General features: G+C 32.1%; 2 protein-coding genes across 3 annotated transcripts in view; both read right to left on the bottom strand.

The window, feature by feature from the left end:
- Positions 1–1308: 1308 nt before the first annotated feature.
- Positions 1309–19826, bottom strand: LOC143057936 (sodium-coupled monocarboxylate transporter 1-like). The gene is made up of 16 exons (XM_076231388.1): positions 18887–19826; positions 17761–17829; positions 13038–13089; positions 12726–12793; positions 12212–12292; positions 11544–11617; positions 10819–10959; positions 9354–9492; positions 8589–8674; positions 8010–8122; positions 7207–7277; positions 5563–5649; positions 4517–4707; positions 3625–3728; positions 2822–2946; positions 1309–1871 (listed from the first exon to the last, which is right to left on the bottom strand). Exons 1-16 carry the CDS (start codon positions 19229–19231, stop codon positions 1638–1640), a joined length of 1980 nt encoding a protein of 659 aa, XP_076087503.1. The 5' UTR covers positions 19232–19826; the 3' UTR covers positions 1309–1637.
- A 5369-nt stretch (positions 19827–25195) lies between these two features.
- The window catches only part of LOC143056740 (uncharacterized), a 415780-nt gene continuing 413362 nt past the window's right edge, over positions 25196–27613 (bottom strand). For both annotated transcript variants that reach the window (XR_012972486.1, XM_076229892.1), the window contains exons 5-6: positions 27402–27480; positions 25196–25585 (exon numbers count right to left, since the gene is read on the bottom strand). Coding sequence is in view for 1 of the 2 variants with exons in the window: in XM_076229892.1 (XP_076086007.1) it covers positions 25324–25585; positions 27402–27480 (341 nt within the window). In the remaining variant the exon portion in view is untranslated. The remainder of the gene's footprint in view (positions 25586–27401; positions 27481–27613) is intronic.

The raw sequence follows: 27613 nt of genomic DNA on the forward strand, positions 1-27613 counted from the left end.
TGGTGCAGTATTGATTGACCATATCTGGGCTGAACTAGTATATATATTTGTTTAGGGGCCAGCTGAGGGACGCCTCCGGGTGCGAAAATTTCTCGCTGCATTGAAGACATGTTTGTGACTTTCTGCTGCTCTCTGCTCTATGGTCGAGTTGTTGTCTCTTTGACACATTCCCTATTTCCATTCTCAATTTTGTTTTTAAATCTTCACTGCAGTCATATAACATAGTATTTTTTTCTATTTGAATAACTGTGCCGGAATGACAAATAAAATATACTGAACCCAAAAAAAATTAGCAACACTTTTTTTTTTGTTTTGTTTTTTTTTTGTTGTTTCTGGAAAAAAAATATATGAACATCATTGATATAATCGTTAGTGGTGATTGATTTGGGGCCATTTCGTGTGTAATTAATGTTTTACCTTCTGTACCTGTATTTTTTAAACGATATTAAAATTTCTTTTTCATAAACGTTCAGAAACACACCATTGGTAAGAAAAACACATACACCTTTGAGACAATTGCGTGGGGCATCAACGAGGCCACCCCAAAAATGGCCAGAATGAGTGTTGCTGACATCTTGGCTCGATTTAATGAATAAGGAAACAGCTTAGAGACTAACAAACAGATATCGACAAATTGCAACTGCACAGGTTATGTCGATATCTCGTAGACCAATCAAACTATCGTCAGGGGAGAAGCGCTACCTTCGCTTTACGTCAGAACGTGACAAGTTTTTTTTCCGGCCACAAAAGTGTTGCATGACTCAAGGCAGCTGCTGGTGTGCCTGTCAATCCTTCATTGGTGTACTTAGGGCATGGCTGAGAAATTTATTTTGAAAACACTATTCTCATTTCCGCTTTTTTACCTTCCCGCGCTGCATACAAAGAAAATCCTAATGAATGTAAATAATACATATTCATGTTGCTTCTGACAAGTCATTATTCCATTTTGTTATTGTTAAAATTAGATGTTATGATTTTGTAATAAAATACAATTTCGCATCTGTGTTGCTAAACTTTTTTGGCTCAGTATAGTATACAATAAAAATGAAACAATAGAAAATGACATATAATACAATATATAAGTTAGGTTTCTGTCGTACTGTCTCTTATCTGTTAATCATATTAAGAAAATATTATTAAAAAACGAATAAGTCAGCGATATAAATTTCTGCAATTATGTTTCCTTGGAGCAATAATATTCATAAATCAAAGAAGGACTCTTTATGAATATTGGATTTATATAAGTGGAAGAGTTCATGATAATCACGAAAGCACGTGTACATTAAAATAAATCACTGAAACGCAGGGTTAAACATGGTAGCAACAATTATATTTCCTAATCTACGAATGACATTTTCAACATGTTACGGGAGACAACTTTACATGGACTTTGTCAATATTTTACTGTTAATCTCAACTATAGCATTGAATGAAACTTGGATTTACATATAAGTTGACATGATACTCATAAGAGCATATGTACATTAAAACAAATGTTCCTCTATAGTTATATGCATTTCTGTATGTATGATAGACAGATTTAAAAGTAGCTCTATAATGCTTGATTGTGATTGGTCAGTCAGTTTATGCAATGCCTACAATAGTATTCAGAAACTAATTGTATGTTCTACCGAAATTCATATTCTTGTATGAGATTCATCTGTAAAGGCCAAATTATTATGCTCTAGTGTCCCATAAGATGGTGGTGCTCCATTATCAAAAGGTTTATTCAGTTTAGAATATCGTCCGATATTGTAGTCGATGATATCGCCATTTTTCACCGATCCAATTATCGATGGTTGTTCTTCTTTATATAGGTTGCCTTCCTTGTCAACTGTAAATTCCTCGTTCTTTTCTTCTTCTTTTATATCCTTCAGAATACATTATTATTGTTATTATTATTATTTTTTTCTATTTCTTTATTATTATTTTTTTTTTATTATTATTTTTTTTTTTTATTATTATTATTATTACTATTATTATTATTATTTCTACTTCTTTATTATTATTACTATTATTATTATAATTTCTACTTTTTTATTATTATTATTATAATTATTTTTATTTTTTTTTATTGTCTTTATAATTATTATTATTTTTATTATTATTATAACTATAATTATAATTAATATCACAAAATACGTATCTGGAGATCACTAAATACAATCCCATATAACTCATATTTAATCGATTCCTATATCGATATATTTAGTAACTTTGTTTGCATTTAAGAAGAATTTGATTTAGTTTCTACCCGTCATATGAACCCCAATTTTTCATAGCACCAAAAAGTTATTTTTTAAGTTAATAGTGTAGGTCTATCTGACCTTTTGTTTCGAATTGTCTCCCAATAAAACATTAAAAAAATCAATTATATTAAGAGATACATACTTAATTGTAAATGCACTAAAATTTCGGATTACACATCGATATTTATAATGTTTATAAAAAATAATTAAATGACAGCCGATATAAAGGTTAATTAACGATATGAATTAGAAACACAAAACTGTCAGCGTCAAAGAATAATTCATACTTAAATTAATCTAACTATGTAGAATGTTTATACAAAGTATTTTGAACTTAAACAGGCAAGCAGCCCGTGAAAAATCAAACAAACTTTCTGCTTGCTTTGCATCACGGTGTGAAACAATTTATTTCATTCATAATTCACGTCATCTTCTTGGAATTATCACCTAACAAATATCATTTTGAATCGTTGCCGTTTCATTTGTTCAAATAAGGGACTTTCCGTTTTGAATTTTCATCAAAGTTCGTGTTTTTGTGATTATTCTTTATTTTTTACATTTTAACATCTTACCTCGGGATCCTCGAAGTCTATATAACATCTCAACCACCGACGGAAAGATGATGGCAGGCAGCAGAAAATTCTATCAAACAACGGAATCAAATATTTTGGATCAACATCAGATTTTCTTGTAAAGCCTATTAATGTAAAGTTGTTATGTAACGCAAACATGTCTCTGTTTATAACAGCAAATTACAACGGTCAATGTTATGTGACAACACAGTCATTATAGTTGATTCAAATACCAGGGCAAATTTTGTATACTGGGTGTATAGTAATAAATGTGATGTATATCTAATGTGAAATGGCAACTCTGTAGAAAAATAAATAGAGATACTTGTAACACTTTCTGTGATAAAATGATTTGATTTTGATTTTTTAAAATTTTAACGCCACTTTAAAGCACACACTTTCGGCTATTTTTGGCGGTCAGTTTTTATTGATGGAGGAATCTGGGATGCACGGCGAAATCCATGGATCTTCGATAAGAAAAACTGACAAACCTAGTCAATAAGAATGGATCCGAGAATGGAGAATGAACGTCTTTAGTAAAGAACAATTAACTGCTTATAACTGTGATATGGCATATTCCTATTTATAGGAATGATCTTCTTGTATAATATTTATTGTACAATTATACTTGTGTACCTCATTATTATCTACTCTTTATATTTAGTGCTCACCTTTCTCCAAGCACTTTTTTTAAGTCAGTATTTTCTATACTATAAACTACATCTAGACCCGCATTAATGTCATGCAAGGTCAGAATAACGCATTTTTAGTGGACAAACCCAAACTCATGTATAAATACAAACCTGTTATTGCGCTAACTATCATTCCGACTACAACAACAGTGGCAGCTCCTATAGATGGGTACCATAAATATGATACTTTGTATAGATCTGATATTCCTCCTGACCTACAAAATGTAAAACAAATACGTTTTTAACACCAATTTCAGAATTTTCATTAAGTCATTCGAAACCTGGTACAGTTGAAGACGATCGTAGTTTACTGACGCTTTTTTTGTTTTAAAGTTTCCGATTTTTTTTTAATTTTCTTATTATTGCTACGAGTTTTTAGGAAACGTATGTTTCAGAATCTAAAGTTACTTATTCATTCAAAACTTTCTTAATTTCAATCCTGTTATCTAGGATGAGTTTTTTTTCTTCTGAAATAACACTACAAATAGAAAAACTTTTGGTTACTTTACATAAAATAATCATTTGCACATACGTCAATAACACGTTAAGTTAAAGTGTCATTCTTCCAAACACTATTAAGGGAACACCAAAAGATGTATTCCATAGCGACAAAAAATATTTATCTGATTTATTCATTAAAACCGACTGTGTCTATATAGTACATTGTAGTACATACTCATGTAGTTAGCGTGTGAAAAATGCCGTTAAAAGTATATGTAACTGATAGCCGATGTATTTGAAAATCGTGTTGACACATGTCACACATTTTTTTTAAACTGTTATTATCTTACTTTTTTTTTTTATTATCTGGACGCTTTTCACTATTTTTATTCGTTTCTGTTGTCTTATCCTTGTTTATCTTTTTTAAGCCATGTGGTTTTTTTAATATTATTCGAGTTAAGGTTTTGGATTGTCTATTGATAATTTTCACTTCTGCTTTTAAGGAGATTATAAAAAATGAAAAAAAAACTCTTTTCACTTAATATTATAACATAAAACCTACGATTCATCTGGCATGACAGTAGTAGATATTTCTGTGGAAGTGACGTATGAGCTCGTGCTGTTGTCTATTTGGTTGTACATGTAGCACAGTGACGTATTTGTTGGGAGATTTGTTTTTCCTCCAACGCTGTATGCACCTATACTAATCCACATTGGGAGAATAAAACCTAAAATACTCCCAATAACTGCTCCCTACAAAAGTGATGTTATGTTTAAGAATTATCATCTGCCTTGCATTGAGAAGTTGTAGAAAAAGTATCTGTTAACAAAATAACCAACTTCAGTACAAGATATGGACACAAAGTTGCATCTGCGGTTAGTTTAAAATAATGTCATTTTGCTTGTAGACGATCTCAGATTTTTTCAAACCTTTAGTTTATTTTATTTTTTGATAATGCAATATCTACACAATTATACGTACGTTAAGTAATATCGCTGGATTTTTTTTCATTTTTAAGATTGGCTTTATTTTCATTTTGTATGCGTACCTTACCTGTTAAAACAGTATCGCCTAATGGTCGTCGTTTGCACCTGTACTAAGTCAGTAATCTTATGTTCAGTAGTTGTCGCTTGTTGATGTGGTTTATAAGTGTTTCTTGTTGGCTTTTTATATATATATAGATCAGACTGTTGGTTTCTCGTTTAAATGGCTTTACACTAGTCATTTTTGGGGCCCTTTATAGCTTGCTGTTCGGTTTGAACCAAGGCTCCTTGTTGAAGACCGTATTCTCACCTATAATGGGTTACTTTAACAAAATGTGACTTGCATGGAAAGTTGTTTCATTGGCACTCATACCACGTCGTCTTATACTTATTTAATACTTATAAACATTTCAAAATAAAACGGTTTGTGATTCCTGCATTTACGCATGTGCCTAGTGTCAAGATGTTCGAGTCCAGCACCCGATTTTTTTCAAAGTCGGTTATGGAGAAAAATTGTTTCGTATCAAATACGACCTCTGATACTTTTTGTATCAAAAGTTTGCTGTTTCATTGACGTATATCCAATACATACTTACAAAAACCGACAAACCATGAAATACTCACGATCCAGTTGGCCCATGGAAAGAAAGCTCCAAGAACAAATATGCCTAACAAAGGACCAGAAGCAGCTCCGGTAAAACTCAGTGAAGCCTAAAATCATACAAAGATCAAAGAAAACTGTATATTTTTTATATTATTTCAGTAATCCATTTGATAAATATGACGTGGCTTTGTACTTATACATTTCGTCATTATATTATTGTGTTATTGCTAATATTTGTATTCTTGTCTTTTGTTTTTTATAATGTGCTTTGTTTCATGCCTTTGTGTGCTTCTTTAGTACAAACTTGTTTGTATTTATAGTGATTAAGATTATATCATAATGTTGACCGCTGTACCCCTATTTTTGACATTTTTACCTTTTATGTCTGTTTGTTTTGTTCACACATCGTTGTCAATATAATGAAATTTGATGCGACTGTCATACAAATGAGAGGTTTAGCAAGCTATAAAACCATGTTTAATTCACCATTTTCTACATTAAAAGAATGCCTGTATCAAGTCACGAATGTGACAGATGTTATCTATTAGTTTGGTGTGTTTGAGCTTTTGATTTGGCCATAAAATTATGATTATGGACTTTCTGTTTAGAATTTCTTCGGAGTTCAGTAGTTTTGTGATTTTACTTTTTCATACTTTTTTAGCTTTCTCATATTATCATACTGCATTAATTCATGAATATGTTGCTTTGGGGTTGGTTTGCTTGATACAGTGACCATAGGGTATATTATAATTAATAATGAAATTTTTCATTTAAATATATATTAAATAGCTGAACCCATAAACTAATGTGGTACCTGTTGTATTCTAGATTTATTCCAAGTTGATATAGCATTTATGTGGACGGACTCGAACAATAATGATTTATCTTAGTCGTAAAAATCTAATTTGTGATAATGAGTAACCTAATTCGTGAAAATGAGTTTGTGAAGTATTAATAACGAGCTAGCTAAGTTGTACTAAAAAATCTCATGACACTTAACAGCTTCTATTCGTTGGTACACGAACTAACTATTTTATAAGTTTTTGCTGAAAAACTTAACTAAAAATTAGAAAGACAACCAAATATACCACCAAAAGGTTACATTTAGCCAATTAGAAAAAACAAAGCTCACTTTCCTTCAATTTGTTGAAAACATCAAATTCAGATGGTATGCACACCTTGGGTGTAGTTAATAACTATCGTTCTGTATGAACTGAATGAGGAAACCAATTATTTTATGTTATGGAACGGACGGGAAAAGGACGAAAAAGGAACAGAAGAAAGACATGACAGACAGCCACGACTGAAACAATATGGCTATTGCTTATCAAATAAAATAGTTCGTACAAAGTGTTCATAAGTTGAGCTGCGTCGAATAGAAATTGACCTTATACAACTACACGGATACATGTGCATGTGCAAGACAGAGAGATTTTAGAACATTCAATAACGAAATAAAAGATTGTTTTGCTCCTTTTAGTTGGGTTTTTATATCAACTCATTTTTGCGAACAGTTACAGACTTCGCATAGAGATTTTGTCAACCCTAAATCGGTTAACAGACGAATAGATATTCATTTGCATAAGGTCGAATTATATCAGGCGCAGCTCATATACATTGTATCAATAAACGAAATAATATTTTTAATGTACAATATAAAATACCTGTAATACAGTTCCTCCAAGGTTCATTGCCATGAAGGCCATACCTATACCACAACCTCCATAAAACACCACTATCAAATTGTTAAAAAAAAAATAAGGTATCAATTAATACTTTGAATACACATTTTTACTTTTTTACCTGAAGACTAGGGGAAACAACTATGTTTGAAGACTTCTCGGTATATTTATATATGAAAATAAACTCAACATAGATACCAGGATTGAAATTTTATATATACGCGTTTCGTCTTCAAAAGACTCATCAGTGACGCTCGAATCCAAAAAAAAGTTTAAAAGCCAAATTAAGTATTAAGTACGAAGTTGAAGAGCATTGAACACCAAAATTCCTAAAAGTTTTGCCAAATACAGCTAAGGTAATCTATTCTTGAGGTAGAAAAGCCTTAGTATTTCAAAAATTCAAAATTTTGTAAACAGTTAAAAACGTCACATAGCATTCTACTTTTAAATGAGAATTCCGCTTTCTCACTGTAAAAACTACCACTTATACAATGACATAAAAATACACATAAGCTGTTTTAACAAATTATAATTATCTCAGATTTCAGAATAACAAAAAATATATGACCCTATACTTCTATGTTTAAAAACAACACGTCATCAATCATGCAAATATTACTATGGATTTTCGTACCAAACACCTGCATGGACAAAAACAATTGGAGACAGCCAGAATCCTTGTAATAAAATAGTTTTTCTATTTTTTTTTTTATTTTCAAACATATTCATTAAACAATTTTTTCAGTTTTTTTTGGGGGAAAGATATAAAGCATGTATATACAAACCTAATATTCTTGTCACCCAAATTTTCTTATCTTCTGAAATATTGCCCCAGAAAGGTTTTAATATATCTTCCCACGTGACTGCAGCTAAACTGTTTAAACATGAGGACATTGTACTAAAAAAATAAAACAGTAAAAAGTTGTAAAGAATTGTAGTTATTGATATACATTGAAAAGGTCCGTTTTAAATTTTGAATGAAAGATAAATATGTACAATAAAAGTACCCTTTTCAGGTTAAATAAGTGGTATTGGTTTTAGCTGTTCATAGTTGGAGGCTGTACGGTGTCCTATATGTGCTAACTTCTACTTAATTTGTCTCCGATGGATAATTGTCACAATGACAATCATACTACATCTTACAATTGTTTAACTTATACGGGAAAATGTTCAGTTATTAGTGTTAACAGATAAAAATATGAAAGTTAATGTTAATTTGTGTTCAACTTCGATATCTGTATCAACCAAAATATCGTCACTGTTTAATGTTGGACGTTATGATATGACAATAATGAGAAAGCGTCACAAAGAAACTATGGAATAGTCACCTACTGAAGAACATTTATTTTTATCAAATTGTTTACCTGAGAGCTCCGCTGAACAAACATGAGACAAATAACCCAGGTAATCCGGGGTAAGCCAATGTTTTCATGACAAAGAGTGGAATTATCTGAAATGATATCAATGAACACAATCTATACTGGTATCTGGCTACACACAAACAATGTAGACAATTTCAGTAGTTTAATTGACACAATATACGCAAACACTTAAATGAAACTGTCAATTATAATTATAATTCATGAATCAATTTTATTGGACATTAATATTGTTCTTTTGAATTCCATTAAATCTTTGTTTGCCTGTGATGTCTTGGTTTTGGGGGTTTCACTTTAAATTTGATAGTTTGAGTCCATACTTAATGGTAAAAAATCTGTAAAGTTATATGAAAACAGTCAACTTCTTGAAATGATTCTATATATGACAAATATATTACTTGGTTTTTTTTTTACAATTTGCTAACTATGAGAAATGCTTGTATGTATGTGTCTGTTCTAAGTTAGGAGCCTGTAATTGAGTAATGTCGTTTGTTTATGTGTTATGTATTTGTTATTCTTTCTTTTTTTTTTTACATAAATTAGGCCGTTAGTTTTCTCGTTTGAGTTGTTTTACATTGTTATTTCAGGGCCTTTTATAGCTGACTATGAGGTATGGCTTTGTTCATTGTTGAAGGCCGTACTGTGACCTATAGTTGTTAATTTCTATGTTATTTGGTCTTTTGTGGAGAGTTGTCTCATTGGCAATCATACCACATCTTCTTTTTTATATTGTCCAAATGTTTAACCTACCTGATTTTCGTTGCTTACTTGTCCATTGGCCAATGGATCACAGCCAATCACTCCATTATAATATGCAAACACAACAATCCCTGCCAAGCAGGTTACAACTAACAGTATTACAACTCCAAGAATGTTTAACAACACAGCGCTAGAAAAGGGGAAATGACTATCAAAATACACAAATCCTTTTAGAATTTTCGAGTGTCAATAGTAAAATGGTAACTGCTTCCCTCACAAAGTACATTATATTAACCTGGGGTTCCTATTGTTTTCTTTTCTTTTTTTTTTAGTATATTTTGTTGGTTGCATTTTTTCGACTTACAGTTCTTGGTGGTCCCTTGTAAATGTTAATAATGTTCTATATGACATTGTATCTTTCTATATTGTTAACCTAAGTATACATATGATATGGCTCGGCATTTATACACCCCGCCATTGTGTTATTTTGCTATGGTCTTTTTCTGTTTTCGAGTTTTTCATTTTTGCTTATGTACCTTGTCTATACAGTGTCTTTTTGCGTATTTGCCTTTATTTGTTGAAGTAGTAATTTGTTGTTTATAGTGATTGGAGGTTGTAACACAATGTAGACTGCTGTTCCCAAATTTTTCACATTTTACCTATTGGATTTTGTTCTTTTGCTCATATATGATTGTCAATATAATGGAATTCTATGCGACTGTCATGCAAATGAGAGGTTATTAAACCGAGCTCAATCCATCATTGTCTGTATAACAAAATTAAACTCCTATATCAAGTCAGTTGGTTACACTTCATATTATGTGTTTCCACTCATACCACATTTTCTCATATCAATTAAGCTTTTAATTTAGCCATTTGATATAAGAATTTCCGTATTTTTGATATTCTACTTCAAAATTTTGAAACATACAGCTTTACCTGGAAAGGTAAAGACAGTAGGCAGTTTATCTAATCACTAACTTTGTTTACAACCAAACGACATATGAGCTGCTTCAAATAGAAATCGACCTTATGCAACTACACATGTATAAAAGACTATTTACTGTTTTTGGAACATTTAATTACGAAATAAAAGATGAATTTTGCTCTTTTTGATAAGTGTTTTATATCAACTCAACTTTATAAACAGTTACAGACTTTGTATATAGATTTTGTCAACTCGAAATAGGTTAGCAGATGTATTGATAAAATTGTGAATGAAAATGGAGAATGTGTCAAAGAGATAACAACCCGACCATAGAAAAGACAACAGCAGATGGTCACCAACAGGTCTTCAATGTAGCGAGAAATTCCCGCACCCGGAGGCGTCCTTCGGCTGGCCCCTAAACAAATGTATACTGGTTCAGTGATAATGAACGCCATACTAAACTCCAAATTGTACACAAGAAACTAAAATTAAAAATAATACAAGACTAACAAAGGCCAGAGGCTCCTGAATAATCATTTGCAAAAGGTCGGTTCATATCATACGCAGCTCATATATCATAAAACATACAGCTTAGCTTTTGCTAGTGTTGGTACTGAACAGTATCTCTGTACACTGGCCTGATTCACACCATATGTCGCTGTCCAGCCTACCATACCACCAACTATCAATGACCAGAAGGAATGGCGCTGAGTGGGATCAGGATTAAAGCTGTTAAATAGTAATAAAAGTATACATTATAAAAAAAAAACATGGGGTTAAAAAGATTAAAGCTACATACTGGTATATTTACAAATATATAAGACAGAACTTAAATTTAGGGTTATGTTGATTAAAGAAAATAATCTTACAAGCCTGTAGAGAGTTCATCTCAAATATTATAATTTGCTGTAACAAAATTTAAGAAACAGTTACTATTTAATATTAAGGAATGCATCTTTCTCGTGCAAAGGTCTGATTTCTTGCCCGGCTTTGGCTATACTTTTTGGTTTATAGCTCTTTTTATGAATTTATGAATTTTATGGAATTATTTGGCCTCGAGCATCACTGCAGAGGCTTTGGCTGTCGAAATTTGAATCCAGTTCAGAAAATTTGGTACCGTTTATGTTATAAATATTAGTGAAGACACCGAAATCATTTTATGATGCAAGACTGTTTAATGTATTGTTATCAACAGTGAGTCAAATCAGTGTGGTCCTGTATATCTAGATACTAACTTCATCATGCCAAGATTTTTCCTGCTCTAAATCAAAATCACAAATTTGCATTTCATAAATAGTCAAAACTTTTCTTACTCAAAGAAATCGATCCGTCCCCACTTGTCGTTGATTTCCCACACGTCACCCATGCTTCCGACTTCTACCACTCCCTATAGGTACACAATAATTCATGCTTGAATACATTTTCTTCATACGAAACATTTTTTTCTGACACAAAACTATTCATCTTTACGAAAACTTTTAATTTCTGATACAAAATAGACCTTTTTTTACCTGAATGTATAAACTATTGAAAGATCTTTTTTCTTGGTAACCTTTTAGAAAAAATAATAAAAAAAACAATGTCTGTTTACGGACTGATGTAATTCCAGACAATAATGTACCAAAACAAAAAGGATGAAATCTTCTAAATTTCCCCAACCTTGCACTTTAAAACCATGCTTAGCATGGCTCCAAATGAAGCGTACTTGACATATTAAACTAGTTATCAAATTAAAAGCTATTGCCATTAATAGATGATTCTCTAAGGTATTTTTACAGAGCAAATATATTTTCTAGCATATAAGTAATGTGTAGCATATGTAACATTGTAATGGTAAATCATTTATTCAGGTATAAATATATAACAAGTATTTGAAGCAGTGAAGACGTGCGTTTTTGTTTTTACAAAAACGCTACTTAAGACCTTTTAATGCATGTAAACTACTTGCATGGTAACGGCATCAATGATTAGTTATCCCTACCTGAATTACAATGGCTAGTAATCCGGCTATCATAACTAATGACTGGAATACATCTGTCCATACAACAGCTTTCATTCCACCCTATAAATGTGTAAAAATAATTCATTATGATTGCGTACAAAATGTAAGCAATATAAGTTGAACAGTACTATTAATAAAATATTAAAATTTCAAGGGAAGTTTTTTTAATTTTAAATCAGTAAAGATAATTTTATCTGCAATGCAGTTTACATATATTTATTTGATAAATCTACGGCAAATATACATTCAAGAGTGTTTTTTCTCATTTGGATTTGAAAAGGATTCCGTTTTAGTATTACTACAATGATCATTGAACAGGCAGTATCCTATATTGTACTCTAGACTGTTCCTTGTCCTTTATCTGAGATACCCGTATGTTGCAAAGGGGGGCCAGCTTAATGGATGTCTTGTCACAAAACAATTCGATTATGTGAACTTGTGAATATTAGTTGGTAAATAGATTAACAACAGATGATACATAAAGCAAACTCACCAGAAACGTATACAATGTAGAAACAAGACCAACAGTAACAATTGTTGCCCAAGTTGGAAATCCAGTTACTGTTAATTAAATAAAATATATCATTATGTTTCTTGCTAAATTGTTTGGATTATGAATTGTATCTAAAACAAAATAAAAAGAAGAAGAAATCATTAAAAGAAATCATAATATAAATGTATGTTAAAGACAATAAAAGTATTAAGGTTTTATATGACGGGATATTTATTTTCTTTAGTCTGACTTGTAAATCTCATCAATTTAATAGTTTCGACATCACACGATATCAATTTTGAGTTAACTCACCAGCTTCCAGTGCTGTGGATGGAGCAAATGATGCGATTCCCATATAGATGACCTACAAAATTAAACCATAATATTTTGGCATATTTACTGAGCTTACAAAAAGTACTACTCAACGGTGCCATTCGTCTCAACTCGGACCATTCCGTACCCTAATTTAGTTGCAGGTTATACCTAGGATTGCTGAATGCAACGGTGTAATAGCTGTCAAATTCTCAGTACCTTGATCAATCGGCAATCCTCGGGTTAATCCGCTACTCTGGTACGGAAACGGCCGAGTTGTGACGTATTGTACTTGGCTGTTTTTTCAGTGTTTTATTCGTAGACTTTTCTCTAAATTTTGTTTGAGATCACTTTGGTGTCATATGACCTATCATTTTGTTGTTGGATGTATTAGTAGAGCAAAAACGGAATTTTTTACTTCATAGACCCCAGTGAGATATAAGATATTTTATTTTTAATTTAAATTGTCTAAACTATTATTAAATCTTTAACATAAGAATAAATAGGTGAGAAAGATAACAGAAACTAATATATAAACCATTAGAAAGTAAAACAACTTAAGGATTGAATTAAAGAATTACTAATCGAAGAATTCAAATCACGGTAGGTTTAGTGTCCGGCTAGGATTTAGGTTTTTTGAGTGATTTGATCGTGCTTTTTCGAGTGTTACCACTTTTTTCGAGTGATGTTGATCGAAAATGTAAACAAACAGACCTCCTTTCTGACAAGACGTGATATAGACGCTTTAGTTTAACATACAAGATATACAAGTTGTGTTAGCATTTAAGATAAAAAAAAATATTATCAATCCGATATTATTTTTGTTAAAAAAAAGTTGAATTTAGCCTTACAATGCTTTTATTCCAAAAACAGAATAAAGCCAATTTTATACAAATACCAATGCAAATGTTGATGTAAATGCATTCATAGAATCCGTATATCCTTAGATGTACAGACACTTTGCAAAAATTCTTGTTATTACATTGAAAACGACATTTTAAGACTAAATTGTTCGGAATTTTTCGAGAGCAGTCCGGGCCTTATCGAGTGCGTCCGTGTTTTATCGAGTGATTATACATATTTTCTACAGCTTAAAATGTTGACTGCCACATTTTTAAGGAATGGGACTACTGACTTAGCTATGCAAATGACCCACGTTGACGTCACACCATCTATGGCGTAACGCTCACTACATTGAGCGCCAAATTTGACTCAATCCAGTTTCTCTATCTCCGTATTAAAAACGTCTTATATTTAACTACCTGTATGGTTCTACCAAAAGTAGTACCCTACACCCCGTAAAAAATATGTAAAATTTCCAAATTTCAATAAAACTTTATTAGATAATGAAAAAAACGTTGTTTTCACGTTACACTTTGTACCCGAATTTTCATAAAACTCGCCCGATTCGGACTAAGACCGGGGATAAATTCGTTATCTACGTTCATATCCGTAGATATGGCTATTTTAACACCCTTCAGTACCCTGTACACCCTTCGGCTACGCCTCATGGTGTACTAGGGTACTTCAGGGTGTTAAAATATCCATATCTACGGATATGAACGTAGATAACTTATAATATTTACGTTTAAAAACAATAAAAAAAGAGTTCAAATTATGCACTTGTTAAGGCACGAAACCAACAATTTCATCAGTTTAATAATGTTGTACTATACTTAAACTTTATATACAAGTATCGTTCATTTGTAAATATTGTTGTTTGTCACTTCTTATAAATTACATGTTTATTATATATATTCGTGATGCCAAATATATAATGTAGGCATAGACACTTATTTGAATTGAGACGTACGTACGTACGTCTGTAAAACTGATAAACTATTCATTTAATTGTTAACTGTCAATATAAAATTCTTTCATTAGAATATTTCTTATTACATAGCATATTTCTGATTTTACTCTCCTGTCCAGTAGGTTTCTTATTGCGTTTTCTGAGAATAAAGTTCATTCTCATATGGTTGTGGTTTATTATCTGCACAGCGTGTTATACGAAAAAGAGATACGAAAATCTGCGTTTATTTGATTTGCTTATCCAGAATCATAAGATGATATTACGACATCTCATTTTTATTTAACATAACGAGAGTGTTATATTGACCATATTAAGATGAATAGGTTTAGCAACTTGTGAAAATGGGAAACAGTTGGACATCAACTATTGTTATTTAATTCTCATAAAATAAACTCGCTGTATTTTATTGACATTAAATAACTAGAGTTGGTATCAAGCGATATCTATGAAAACTATCAATAATTTCGTAATGTCATATTAAAACTTTATAAAAAAAACGAAAGGGAGGTTACCGTATTATATGTAAAGCCGTCACAAAAGTTTCGTGAAAACTTCTTAAAGCACTTTGAAAATATTGTCTGAAAACTGTAAAATCACCTCTTTTTAGCTCATCTGGCCCAAAGTGTCAAGTGAGATTTTCCCATCACTTTACTTTCGTCGTTACTTTTTACAAAAATCATTATCTCTGAATCTACTGGACCAAGTTCATTATAGACAGAGATAACTGTAAACAGCAAGAATGTTCAGTAAAGTAAGAATAACAAGCAAGTCACCATCATCAAAACAGAGAATTCTATCATAAATTCAATTGTTGTCTTCAATGTTGATAAGTGTCCTTTGATTGATATGCACTGCATTACAAAGACCAAGGTGGGCGACACATGCTTTTTAAGGTCTTCAGTTTGTTTAATAAAATCCAATAACTCGGAAATGTAAAATCTAAAATTTATAAAATCTGAAAGGGAGGATACCTAAGTAGATACAAACAATTCTCCGAAGTTTCATGTAAAATGGTTACAGCGTTTTTGAGTTATTTTCCAACTTGCTGACGACGAACGGACAACGGTATACCATGAAATGTCCCGTATAAAAACTCTAGGTTCACCACAAAAAATATAACTAGCTGTGACAACGTTAACAAAAGAACCATGAATTGAAGTTGAAAAGATTACGAGTCCCCTACACTGTGTTCTAAAGACCTTTTTTATAAAGGATCCAATAACTCGTAATTCAATACTGGAAAGTTGTGGTAGAACGTTTTCCGAACAGAATTAAATGATCACCGTAGTAATATGGTTTTGTGATTTGTTTGGAAGATATGATATTGTTCTTCACGTGTTTACATTCATAAACTAGAAAAAGTCATATTTTTAAGTCAAGAATACCTTTTTTTTATCACAATTTTCTTTGAAAAAACCATGACCATTTGTTAAAAAACCCGGACGATTTCACAGTTGCTCTCGAAAAGAAATACATATTTTTTGGTTAGGTGCAAGGAACTGTGCTACTTTGTTGATCAAAACATGTCGAGTAATCAAAATAAGTTGTGTAGTCATGAAAAAAACTATTATAATTAGGAATTAGCTATTAGTTGACCTTATTGCATGTTTTTTCATTCGAAAAAGTCCGATCGACACCCGAAAAAAACGGACTGAATCACTCGAAAAAGCACGATCCTAGCCAGACACTATACCTACCGTGAAATATAGAAAAAATTGCAACGAGTGACTAACTTCTGCAATGAACACAAAACAAAATACATATACGGGCAAATGCGTTCATTCAATCGTTAAATCAATTAGAAAACTGCCGGGAAACACCCAGTTTTATTTATTATCCTTAAAACCAGACAATTCAAGAGAGTTATGTTTTACTGCACTTTGTTTGGTGTTTTACTACATGTAAGTACAATAAACTTCGTATACATTATTTTTACAACCTGTTAGACAGATGAATGCACTTCATATTTAATATATTACAAGACAAAAAAAAGTAAACGCGTAAAATCAGTTAAGTCAACAAAAAGTAAATTTTAGACATTCAGGAATAAGTTATAAATAAACGCATAATGTACTTTTCACCATAAACATTACAAGAAATAGTATGGCAATCTTAGTGTCGTTTTCCCTTTTTTTTTTTTTTTCGTTTTCTACGTTGTTTTTTTTTTTTTTGGGGGACAAACATATGAAACTTGAGTAAAATTCACAACAGAAACCGTAAAATAGAAAAATATCGGTATTTTTGTTTGGAACTATTTTGATATACGTGCTTAACAACGCCGTCACTATCTTTTCAACGTCATGGTGCAAAAACTAATTATATTTTAGAAATGTATTAGTTTGAAGGAAACTTCATTGTTTCTTATGTTACGGACTTTTAGATGAAATGCTGCCATAAATTAGAATATGATATGGAGCATTGGCTAAGACTGAACAACAAGTTCTGGCCCCGGACTGACTAATGTAAAACAATTTCATCAGTAAAACCAACGATCTTAATAATTATCTGTATAAAATAACGAGAAACGAGCAACATATATATATCTTAATATGAACCAAACCAACAAACGACAACAATCGAACAAAGTATCTAACATATAATTAGGTCAGGTGCATAAAATGCAGCAAGACTAAACTAGTAAGATGCAACTAAAGTTAAAACTCTCGCCTACCTGGGATAGGTGTTCTCAAACATTTGTATGCACCACATTATGGCTGGGTATGATTTTTTAAAAACAAATTTGTTTCTAATTTTTAACTGTCGGGGTACCTTTTCGATCGACACCTCAGTCACTTGTATAATACTTTAAAATTCTACTAGCAGTAAAATGGGAATGTACTATTTCCTTGTTTGGACTGACATTTATATAACCAGAGATTCTCTAATTTGTTTTTATCTACCACACCATACCTGTTGCAAGATCATCATTATTGTCTCCGTCAATTTAGCTGCTTTCGAATCGAAACGTTTTTCTAGATACTGAAATTAACATTGAAAAAATGATAAAATACAAAAACGTTCACCAAGTTTCTTTTCTCCACTTAAGGAGGATTGAGGGTATAAAAATTTCAGAAAAAAATTAAACATTTCTTTTTTCATATATAATCTTTTACTTTATTAGTTATTACTTTATCACAAAACTCCTTCAGAAAAAAACAATTCGTGTAGGCCCCAGATGACTTTTAAAATGTATATATCATTGAAAAAGCTTGAAATTATCTGCCTTTGGTGCAAAAATGCCATTTGTTGGCATTAAAATTGAAATATCTATTTTAACTCATCGGTGACCTATATTTTTTATTATTATTTTCAAATAAGCTGTACTTAAACTAAACTATTGTAAAATTTGAGCGATTTCTGTAATTTAGTTCTTTTTTTATTTCGATATTGCCTTTTTTTTCTCATATTAGTTCAATAGAAAAAAAGTACTTTTACAAAAATGTATGCTTCTTTCGAAGGGATATTGTTAGTTTAAATGAATGGTGACCCCATTTTTTTATTTTATTTTTCAATTAAGCATAAGATGAAGTTCATTTATAAGAAAATATAGCGAAATCCTATATTTTAAAAAAAAATGATTTATACCCGCGAGCCCCCTTAAATAATCTTATTTTTTTTATGAAAATCAATCTTAACTCATTTCGATTTATTTCGATTTATTTCTGATACCAATATAATACATTTAAAACAGATCCTTACTTCAATTCCTGTCCCCTTATATTTCATTAGAAAATAAGTAAACCCAATTACCCTCATAAGAGAAGAATCATGAGAATCTTTTTACCCTTCAAAACCTCCGGTATTTTCCGCGGTTTTTTTTCTGTTATTTTTTTTTTTTTGCATTCATGTTGCTCTGGTACGCTCTTCACATTTCTTAGCGTGGTTCCTCTTTTTGAGATTGCATTGCCTTTTTTTAATTGTGATGAGTTAATGAGCCTTAGTTTTAATATATATTTTTCTATTCGATATGGCATACGTTTAAATTAATTTAATTTAAATGCGGTAGAACAAACCTAAAAAGTTCAAATAAACTAACCTCAAATGAACTTGTGAGATTTAGAGGATAAAGCAGAGGAACGAACAGTTGAGAGGCCAGGATAACAGCCAGAATCATTCCAAACAGGTAAACAAAATACTGGGTTCCCTGTGTATACATTTCTGCTGGAGTTCCAAGGATAAGAATAGCTGACATGAAAGAAACCAGTATAGATATAGCGACTGGTATCAACAGCATCTGTCTGCCTCCCATCAAAAATTCTTTTGTTGAGTTTTGTTTCGCTCCTCGTATAGCATAGTATATCCCAATGGCTGCTGAGACTGACAACATTGCAGCAAACAGAAGCCAGTCCCATTCGTTAAATTCATCTCTTGAACGTGCCATCGTGTCTCTTATACTTCACAATTGTTAATCTTTAATAAATTGTTCCTTTTTTATTGTATTCTAAATCGTTTTGGTCGCAATCTAAATGCAGACATTTACAGCACTACAACCATAGCTCTGTAGTAGTTAGGTCAATTATTGATGTATTCATTAGTTGCAAATTTTTCACACCAGTCACAATATAAACACCGACAGACAATTCACACCAGTAACAATTTAAACACCGACATACAATTCACACCAGTCACAATCTAAACACCGACATACGATTCACACAGTCCACAGAACCTCAATCTATTCTCAGACGGCTGATTGTAAATTTAAATTTACCGTCGTCCTCCATATATATTATTTTAATCTCAATAGATACTCATCTCCACACTGTACAATTTATATTTATTTACATGTCATTGTATATATAGATAACGGCCAGTAAATCAAACTTTTTATCTAATATATTATATTTAATTACCATTGGAGGACTTTCCAAGTGTAGCTGTATTTTAATTGTCCGTCTTCATCGTGTTTGGAAATGATATGAGAACTAAATCTAATATATGTGTTTGCCCAAAATACCATATTATTTTTACACTTTCACACCAATATGAACAACAACAAGAATCACCTTCCATCTCATTGTTTATAATGAGCATTTTGAAATTGTTCATTTGTAATGAATAAAACATAAGAAATTGAACTAATAAACTGACCACAAAAAGCCCGCGCTAAATCCCCCCCCCCCCCCCCCCCCCCGTTTTTTTCACCTGCTGTACCATTAACATACATTGTAACTGAGAAATAAAAAAAGAACTAAAATAATATGAAAAAGGGAATGACAGCTGATATATAGTATGTCAAGTCATTAATTTTTATTTAATATTCTGAATGTTCCCTTTTCACATGTACAAAATCTTGGCCAAGAATATTGCAAAGGTGAAGAAATAAATGACAAATATTTCTTACATACATTTTTGACAAAGATGACGTTGATATCATTAATTCAATTTGATCCTATTTCGGACAAAAACCATATTTGGCAATGTCTAAGTTTATGCTGACAAAGAAAGTGGTGTTGGAGTACCATCAATTAAATAATTGCTACATGTAAATCTATATTACTTAAGGTGGTACCCAACACTTTCAATAAAATTAATTTGACTCGTTTAATTTTCATAAAATTTTGTCAAAGTAAAGTATTTACTTTGACCCTTTAACAAAAATATAAAAATATAAAAAATTTTGAACCAACCGTTTTGTCAGAAAAATTACACTGGTTATTTAGCAGTTTGACAAACACCAATTTTGATCACTGAGAAGCTTAATATTCCTTTTACAACACAACGTAATTAAAACGTTTAGCTGACGTTACAGAGTTATCTCCCTGTAGTGTTAGGTTCCACTTTAAGGAAGAGGCTGATTTCATTGAGCTGCATGTTCTCTGAAACCAAACAAAATGTACCTCCTTTGAAAGTGTACCAAAGTGTCTCTGAAACCAAACAAAATGTACCTCCTTTGAAAGTGTACCAAAGTGTCTCTGAAACCAAACAAAATGTACCTCCTTTGAAAGTGTACCAAAGTGTCTCTGAAACCAAACAAAATGTACCTGCTTTGAAAGTGTACCAAAGTGTCTTTGAAACAATCTTTCACTAAATACGCATTTTTGATATACGCTTTCACCAAATGCAAAACATCCTCGTTTAGGGTATTTTGCCTTATGCGACAATACTAATATTTTCTGAATTTACCACTTTTTATATTAATCCTGGGCAAAACAGATATGTTTGGTGTTAGTTGTTTATCATCCTGTTTTAAAAATTGAAATCAAATAGTATTATGATCAACTTCCAACGCAGTATCCATGAACATCCATGCTCACCGTCATTTTAAAAAATAAATCAATAAAAAAATATATATTGTACCCTTACATCCAATCACAGCGCTTCTAAGTGGCAATTTGACTTCCTAAATCTGCTACTATTTTCCCTTTACACTTGCCCAGTTGTACCGCGACATCACGGCATTTTCTAGTAAATACAAATTCTGCTCCAGAATCGGAATTAAACATATGTATTCTAAAACCAGCTGTTGGCATGACACGGGTTATGGTCTTCTCATATATTTTATGATTGTATAATACTAAACCCCGAACGGGGGGATTGTGCTTTATATTCATATGATGAAGACATAATCTTTCAATCAGTTGAATTGAGGTCTGGAGATGGCATGTCGGTAACTGCTAGTAGTCTGTTGTTATTTACTTATTATTGTCATTTATGTATTTTCTTTGGTTACATCTTTTGACATCGGACTCGGATTTCTCTTAAACTAAGTTTTACTATGCATATTGCTGTGCGGTTTTTTTTCTACATTGGCTAGACGTATCTGGGGAAGGTTGAAATCTTATAAACATGTTTAACCCCGCCACATATTTGCGCAGTTCCCAAATTAGGAGCCTCTGGGCCTTTGTTATTCTTGTGTGATTTTTAATTTTAGTTTCTTGTGTATAATTCGGAGTTTAGTATGACGTTCAATATCACTAAACTAGTACAATATATGTGTATGGGCCAGCTGAAGGGGCGCATTTCATTTGCGCCAATTTAAAAAACATCTTATCTTTCATTTGCGCCACAAGGTTATATTTCATTTGCGCCAAAATATAATAACTTCATTTATGCAAATTTCACAGGTAATACAGGTAACAGAAGACAGAAAAGTTAAATATTCATTGCTGTATCGTGAATAAGATTTGTTTCTACAGTTTTCCTCCTGGATAATTGTTTATACTCATTTCTTATTCAAAACTGAGGTTTAGATTTATAAAGTGTTCACATGTTTGAGATTGAAATTGTCAGTTCAAAGACAAACAGGGGAAATAAGTCTGTATTTTTATTATGACCACACAAACGGTATATAGCTAATCATATGCATCATATTAACAATCGTTTAAGTGTACCACAACACTTGCTAAGCCAGTATAACAAATGGTATGGACAGAATTATGACTTTACTAAAGTGTATAATGTTTATAACTGTCTCGCAATTTTACTCCTTTTTAAATATGTTCAAAGTAAAAGAACTGTGTTTGAACATATCCTCGTATGGTTTTATGATCACTGAATTTTTTAGAAATATGTTTTATTATGCATAAAAAAAGCTGTCTTTATCATAGTAATTCTTTTTTTGAAAAAAAAACGCCATTCCTTATACTATTTACCTGTATTTATCTGTATTATTGGCGCAAATGAAAGATTTTTTAGTGCAAATTAAATGCAAATTGGCGCAAAAGCAAATCAACCGAGCTGAAGGGCTCCTCCGGATGCGGGAGTTTCTCGCTGCATTGAAGAACCATCGGTGGCCTTCGGCTATTGTCTGTTCTATGGTCGGGTTGTTGTCTCTTTGACACATTCCCCATTTCCATTCTCAATTTTAAAGTTTTTATTTCAGTTTTTAACCAAGTTTAATTGGAATAAAGATAATTAGTTGTAATATTATCATAAATCAAGTTTAAAAAACTATTTAGTGTTTTTTTATTAGGAAAATAATTGAAAAACATTTCGTTTATTTTGTTCTTAACGTTGAAGGTTTTAGATTTGAAACTTATAGTTGTCAGTCGATCCCAGCCTGCCCCTATATCGACTGCAATGCCATACACATTCCTAGGCATTGTTAGCGTCTAGTCCCCACCATGATGCACCTACTCTCACAGAATTAGTTCTTCTGTATAGAGTCTGGGGAAAATGAACAGTAAACATAATATATTACATTATTACGCGAATATCGACCTACTCTTTATTACAATAAATGGAGTTTCATTCTTTTTACACAATACAAATACATAAAAAGATGAAGAAGAAAAGCATATATCATTTATATATTAACATTGTAGATATATTGAATTAGTTTGGTCATTAATTTGGACTCGCTAAAATGAAACAAACCCTTGATCTATAAAAAGTAGAAATATAAACAAAGGTATTTGTTAAATTAATATCGAACATATATTTTCTTTCGTCTAGAACAATTGTTTTATACACTTAAATTAATTTTCTGTTTATGTAGTCTATTAAAAACCTGAAGAAGCAAAAGAGCTTATAGGTTTATCATAAAAGTATACATGTATATCATTATAACAGAACATTTTAAGTCTATAGGAGGCAAGAGGGTCATTTGTCCTTTCTGTGTTTTGTCTTTTTAGATAAATATATCCGAAATGTTTGTATTCGGAACATATCGGTTATTTTGCTTAAGCTGAGGTTACACATATACAATTTTTACTGCTGTCCTTGACAGGACCATTCCCGATTAAAATTTGTCAAAAGACTGATCAAGATCCTGTGAATGAATCGTGGATGGAAATTCAAACCTTAATTAAAGTTTGTAATGCGGGGTTCACACATTGACGATCATTGCTCCCGTTTAGGATCAGACAGCAATAGGTCACGAAAAATGAAAAAGTCGGAGTACTATCCTCAATTATGTGGAATGTTATATCATTGTCTAACCGCAGTCGTTTAAGTTCGTTAAAGATTCCTACGGGTCGGGAATGGTCCGGCTAGTTCGGTGAACCACCCCGACAGTTTGGTGCGTCCCGTAACATTCGTGGAAACTCAGCGGATTACAAGCGTGACTATGTCATGACAGATTCTGCTGTATCAAGTCAAAATCCTAACAATGTTATGTGTTTTCTTGATGGTGTCATGTGGAGCGGGAATGATCTGGAGAATTTTTTCATTGCTGTTTTTCTGCCGATTGAGTCCAGATTGCATCCAGATCTTGTCGATTGCGAACCGTCTGTGCCAAAACTGTTTCGGAACAGTCCCATTATTAATAAGAAATTCGTCAATGATACCCACGTCAGAATCCCGACAATTACAGAATACAATACGACTGAGACCAGACAAAGCCGTTTGCAATGCGAAAAGAGGACCGTGATAGGATTACGTTCCGACAGTACCTGATCATCCCGAGTATGTTGACAGTTTTCGAAAGCATAACTTCCATCAGCGTCGGTTCACTGTCTGGTCACTGTCTGAGCTATGTCGGATTACATTCGGTAGAATCAGGACGCAGTAATGACAGACTCGGTCGAATTTTACCATGCGAAAGATACAAATCGGATTAGAAGCGGATTGAGAACGGGATTATCGGGACAAATTCGCTTGGAAACGGTTGAATATCGACGCTTCCTAAACAATATCCGATTGTTGTCGTGATTAGATTTAATCTGACTAGACAAAATCGGCTGAGTTTTCCCGAATGTTAGGGGGTACTTCGCCTTACTATTCGGACCCATCCCGACCCGTACGGATCTGTAACGAACTCAAACAACTGCGTTCAGACAATGATAGGACATTTCAGATAATTGAGGATAGTAATTCTACTTTTTCACTTTTCGTGTCCTATCGCTGTCTGATCTCAAACGGAAGCAACAATCGGCAATGTGTGAACCCCACATTAATGGAGATTAATGTATTCGTATACAAAATGTAGCAAGTTAGAGAAGAGACTGTAGGTTGTTTTAAAGATAACCGGAAGTGATGTAATTGTAGTCTTCGACTGGCGGTTATAATATGCTTCTTCTCTCTTGAATGGATCTCTGCTTATCTATATTTTACCGGTAAGTATAACATTAACGGTACCAATTTTTTTATGCACCAGATGCGCATTCCGAAAATAAAAGTCTCATCATGGATGCTCGAGGCCAAAATATTGAAAACCAAAATCAAATGAAGAACTATAATAATCCAAAATAGTACAAAAAGTATAGCCATAGCCGGGCAAGGAAACAGAGCTTTGCATGAGGGTGATACATTCCTTAATTGAAAATTTTAAAAATATGTATATAAAAAACAATACAAATCAACATTTACCTTTAATGAAGACTAAAGGTCTCCTGGAAGAGTAAACATTTTATGTAAATAGTTATAAAAGGTACCGGGATTATAAAATCAACTAATACATCCGTTTGAATTTTAAATATTATCCATATAAACCTCATTGTTTCAACGCTAGTCATTTATTTATTGCAAACTTCATGAAAAGATTGAATTAGCAAATCGTTGCAACAGTTGTTTCTATAAAATTTATTTGAATCACTCTGGCCCTTTTGGTGCTCTTGGAGTTGAACTTCTATAATTCACCTCTTCGTACATGTTTCCGACTGCTTCTTCATATGAAGGAAGAGCATAACTGCTATCGTTAGCTATATCGACTCTATCCACCATTGTTGGACTGTATCCTGGATTTGAAGCTGAAATCTGGTATGCCCTTGGGTTTTGAAAGCCGTGATTATAACCATAAGTCAAATGATTGCTGCAAGGTGTAGGGATTGATCTTTGCTCAGGTTTGTTCCTTCTAAAGAGCAAACACAAAAAACCAGTATTTTACTACTCTGTCAATCGCAAGTACTCTGTTATATCAACTATTAATACAAATTATCCAATGAATGTTGTACAATACTATTTAAAACGATATTATAAAACAAGCAGCAGTACAAATCTTAGCTTAACATTATAGTTACTAATGTGTTTCTTATAACTGTTGATGTAAATGTCCTTTGGTTTTGTGAGTCTTTGTTTACTCCTTTGTTTTGATTGTTATGGTGTTGTTTAGTTTGACAATCAGGAAATTTATGTTATTAACTTATAAGAAATAGTATTCACATATAACAATTTTAAACCTGTAGTTTTTTAATCAACATATTCTGGGCCTTTTAAATTATTTTTCAGTTCGTAGTCTCTTGTGTTTGCCATGGCGTTGAGAGAGTTTCTCGACTTAAGGTGGTACCAAACACCTTGACTAAAATGAGTTTGGTTCGTTTAGTTTTTATAAAAGTTTGTCAAAATCATTACTTTGACCCTTTCACAAAAATATAAAAACTTTGAACCACACACTTCCACGGGAAAAAATCATTGGATATATAGCAGTTTGATAGACACTGATTTTGATCAATGAGATCATTAAGAATACAATGTGAGTAAAACGTTAAGCTGGTAGAGTTAGGAACCACATAAAAAGTCTTAAAAGAGGGACGAAAGATACCAAAGGGACAGTCAAACTCATAAATCGAAAACAAACTGACAACGCCATGGCTAAAAATGAAAAAGACAAACAGAAAAACAATAGTATACATGACACAACATAGAAAACTAAAGAATAAACAACACGAACCCCACCAAAAACTACGGGTGATCTCAGGTGCTCTTAAATGTTCTTTGGTATCTTCCATCTTTCTTTGGCATCATTGTAAATATAACGGAAGACTGTCATCAAAGTGAGAGTGTTAGAGCTATAAAACCAGGTTTAATCCACCATTGTCTACATTTGAAAATGCTTGTACCAAGTCAGGAATATGACAGTTCTTGTCCATTCGTTTTTTATGTGTTTTGTTATTTGATTTTGCCATATGATTATGGACTTTCCGAATTGATTTTCCTCTAGGTTCAGTATTTTTGTGATTTTACTTTTGTCCACATAAACAGTCTTAAATGTTCTTTTGATATCTTCCACATCTTTTTGTTAATGTTTGTTTGACACAAAAGAAACTATATTTGATACAAATGTTACGTTAGTTATATAAATGTAACCCCTATGCTTTCTTGTACGTACACATCGTTTTTTGTTCTAGCATTTCTACTAAATTAATCATGCCCGTCAGCTAAAACACGATGATTTCAAATGTTTATTTACAACCAAGAAAAAAACACATTTGAAAAATGAGGTCAACGTGAAAACCGTAAAGTTTTAATTCATCTATTTATTTGACTTAAAGTTTTGGTCACCAGTCAGTCAGTTAATAACAAAATGGTTACATCAAAATGATAAAAATTAATCGTATAACTTGATATTCGAATATATTTATTGTATTTATACCAACTTTAAATCTCCGTTTACGACTTACTTTCAACCAAAGTCATAAACAATACGGTATGTGCCACGTGCTTGGCTAAAACTGGTTATCATTCCGCAAACATATAGTTCGAAACTGTTTTGTTTGGGTTATTCTGTTGGGTTGTTTGTTTTGTTTGATTTGTCTATTTGTTCTCTCTGATAAATCTTATTGCTTAGGTTATTATGTGTCTTGTCTTCCTGCTAGATTTTTGCCTTCTTTTTAACTAAATCAATCACACACAAGAGAAAAAAAACCAAAAAAGCGAGCTTCTCCACTTACCTGTATTTAAGAATGCAAATCAGAGCAATAACTGCTATAATCGATGTAATGCCTAAAGCTGTCCCTAGTCCAATTTTTACTGGAAAAGTTCAGAAAACTTTCAAATTAACGAAATGAGTTGTCAGTTTGTTGTGGTGTGATCAAAGTCCATTAAATATAATAACAAACTTCACTGAATAATTCGGAATATTATATAGAAGACACTAATTGAC

The sequence above is a fragment of the Mytilus galloprovincialis genome, chromosome 13 (genome assembly GCF_965363235.1).
Source record: "Mytilus galloprovincialis chromosome 13, xbMytGall1.hap1.1, whole genome shotgun sequence".
Taxonomy (NCBI): domain Eukaryota; kingdom Metazoa; phylum Mollusca; class Bivalvia; order Mytilida; family Mytilidae; genus Mytilus; species Mytilus galloprovincialis.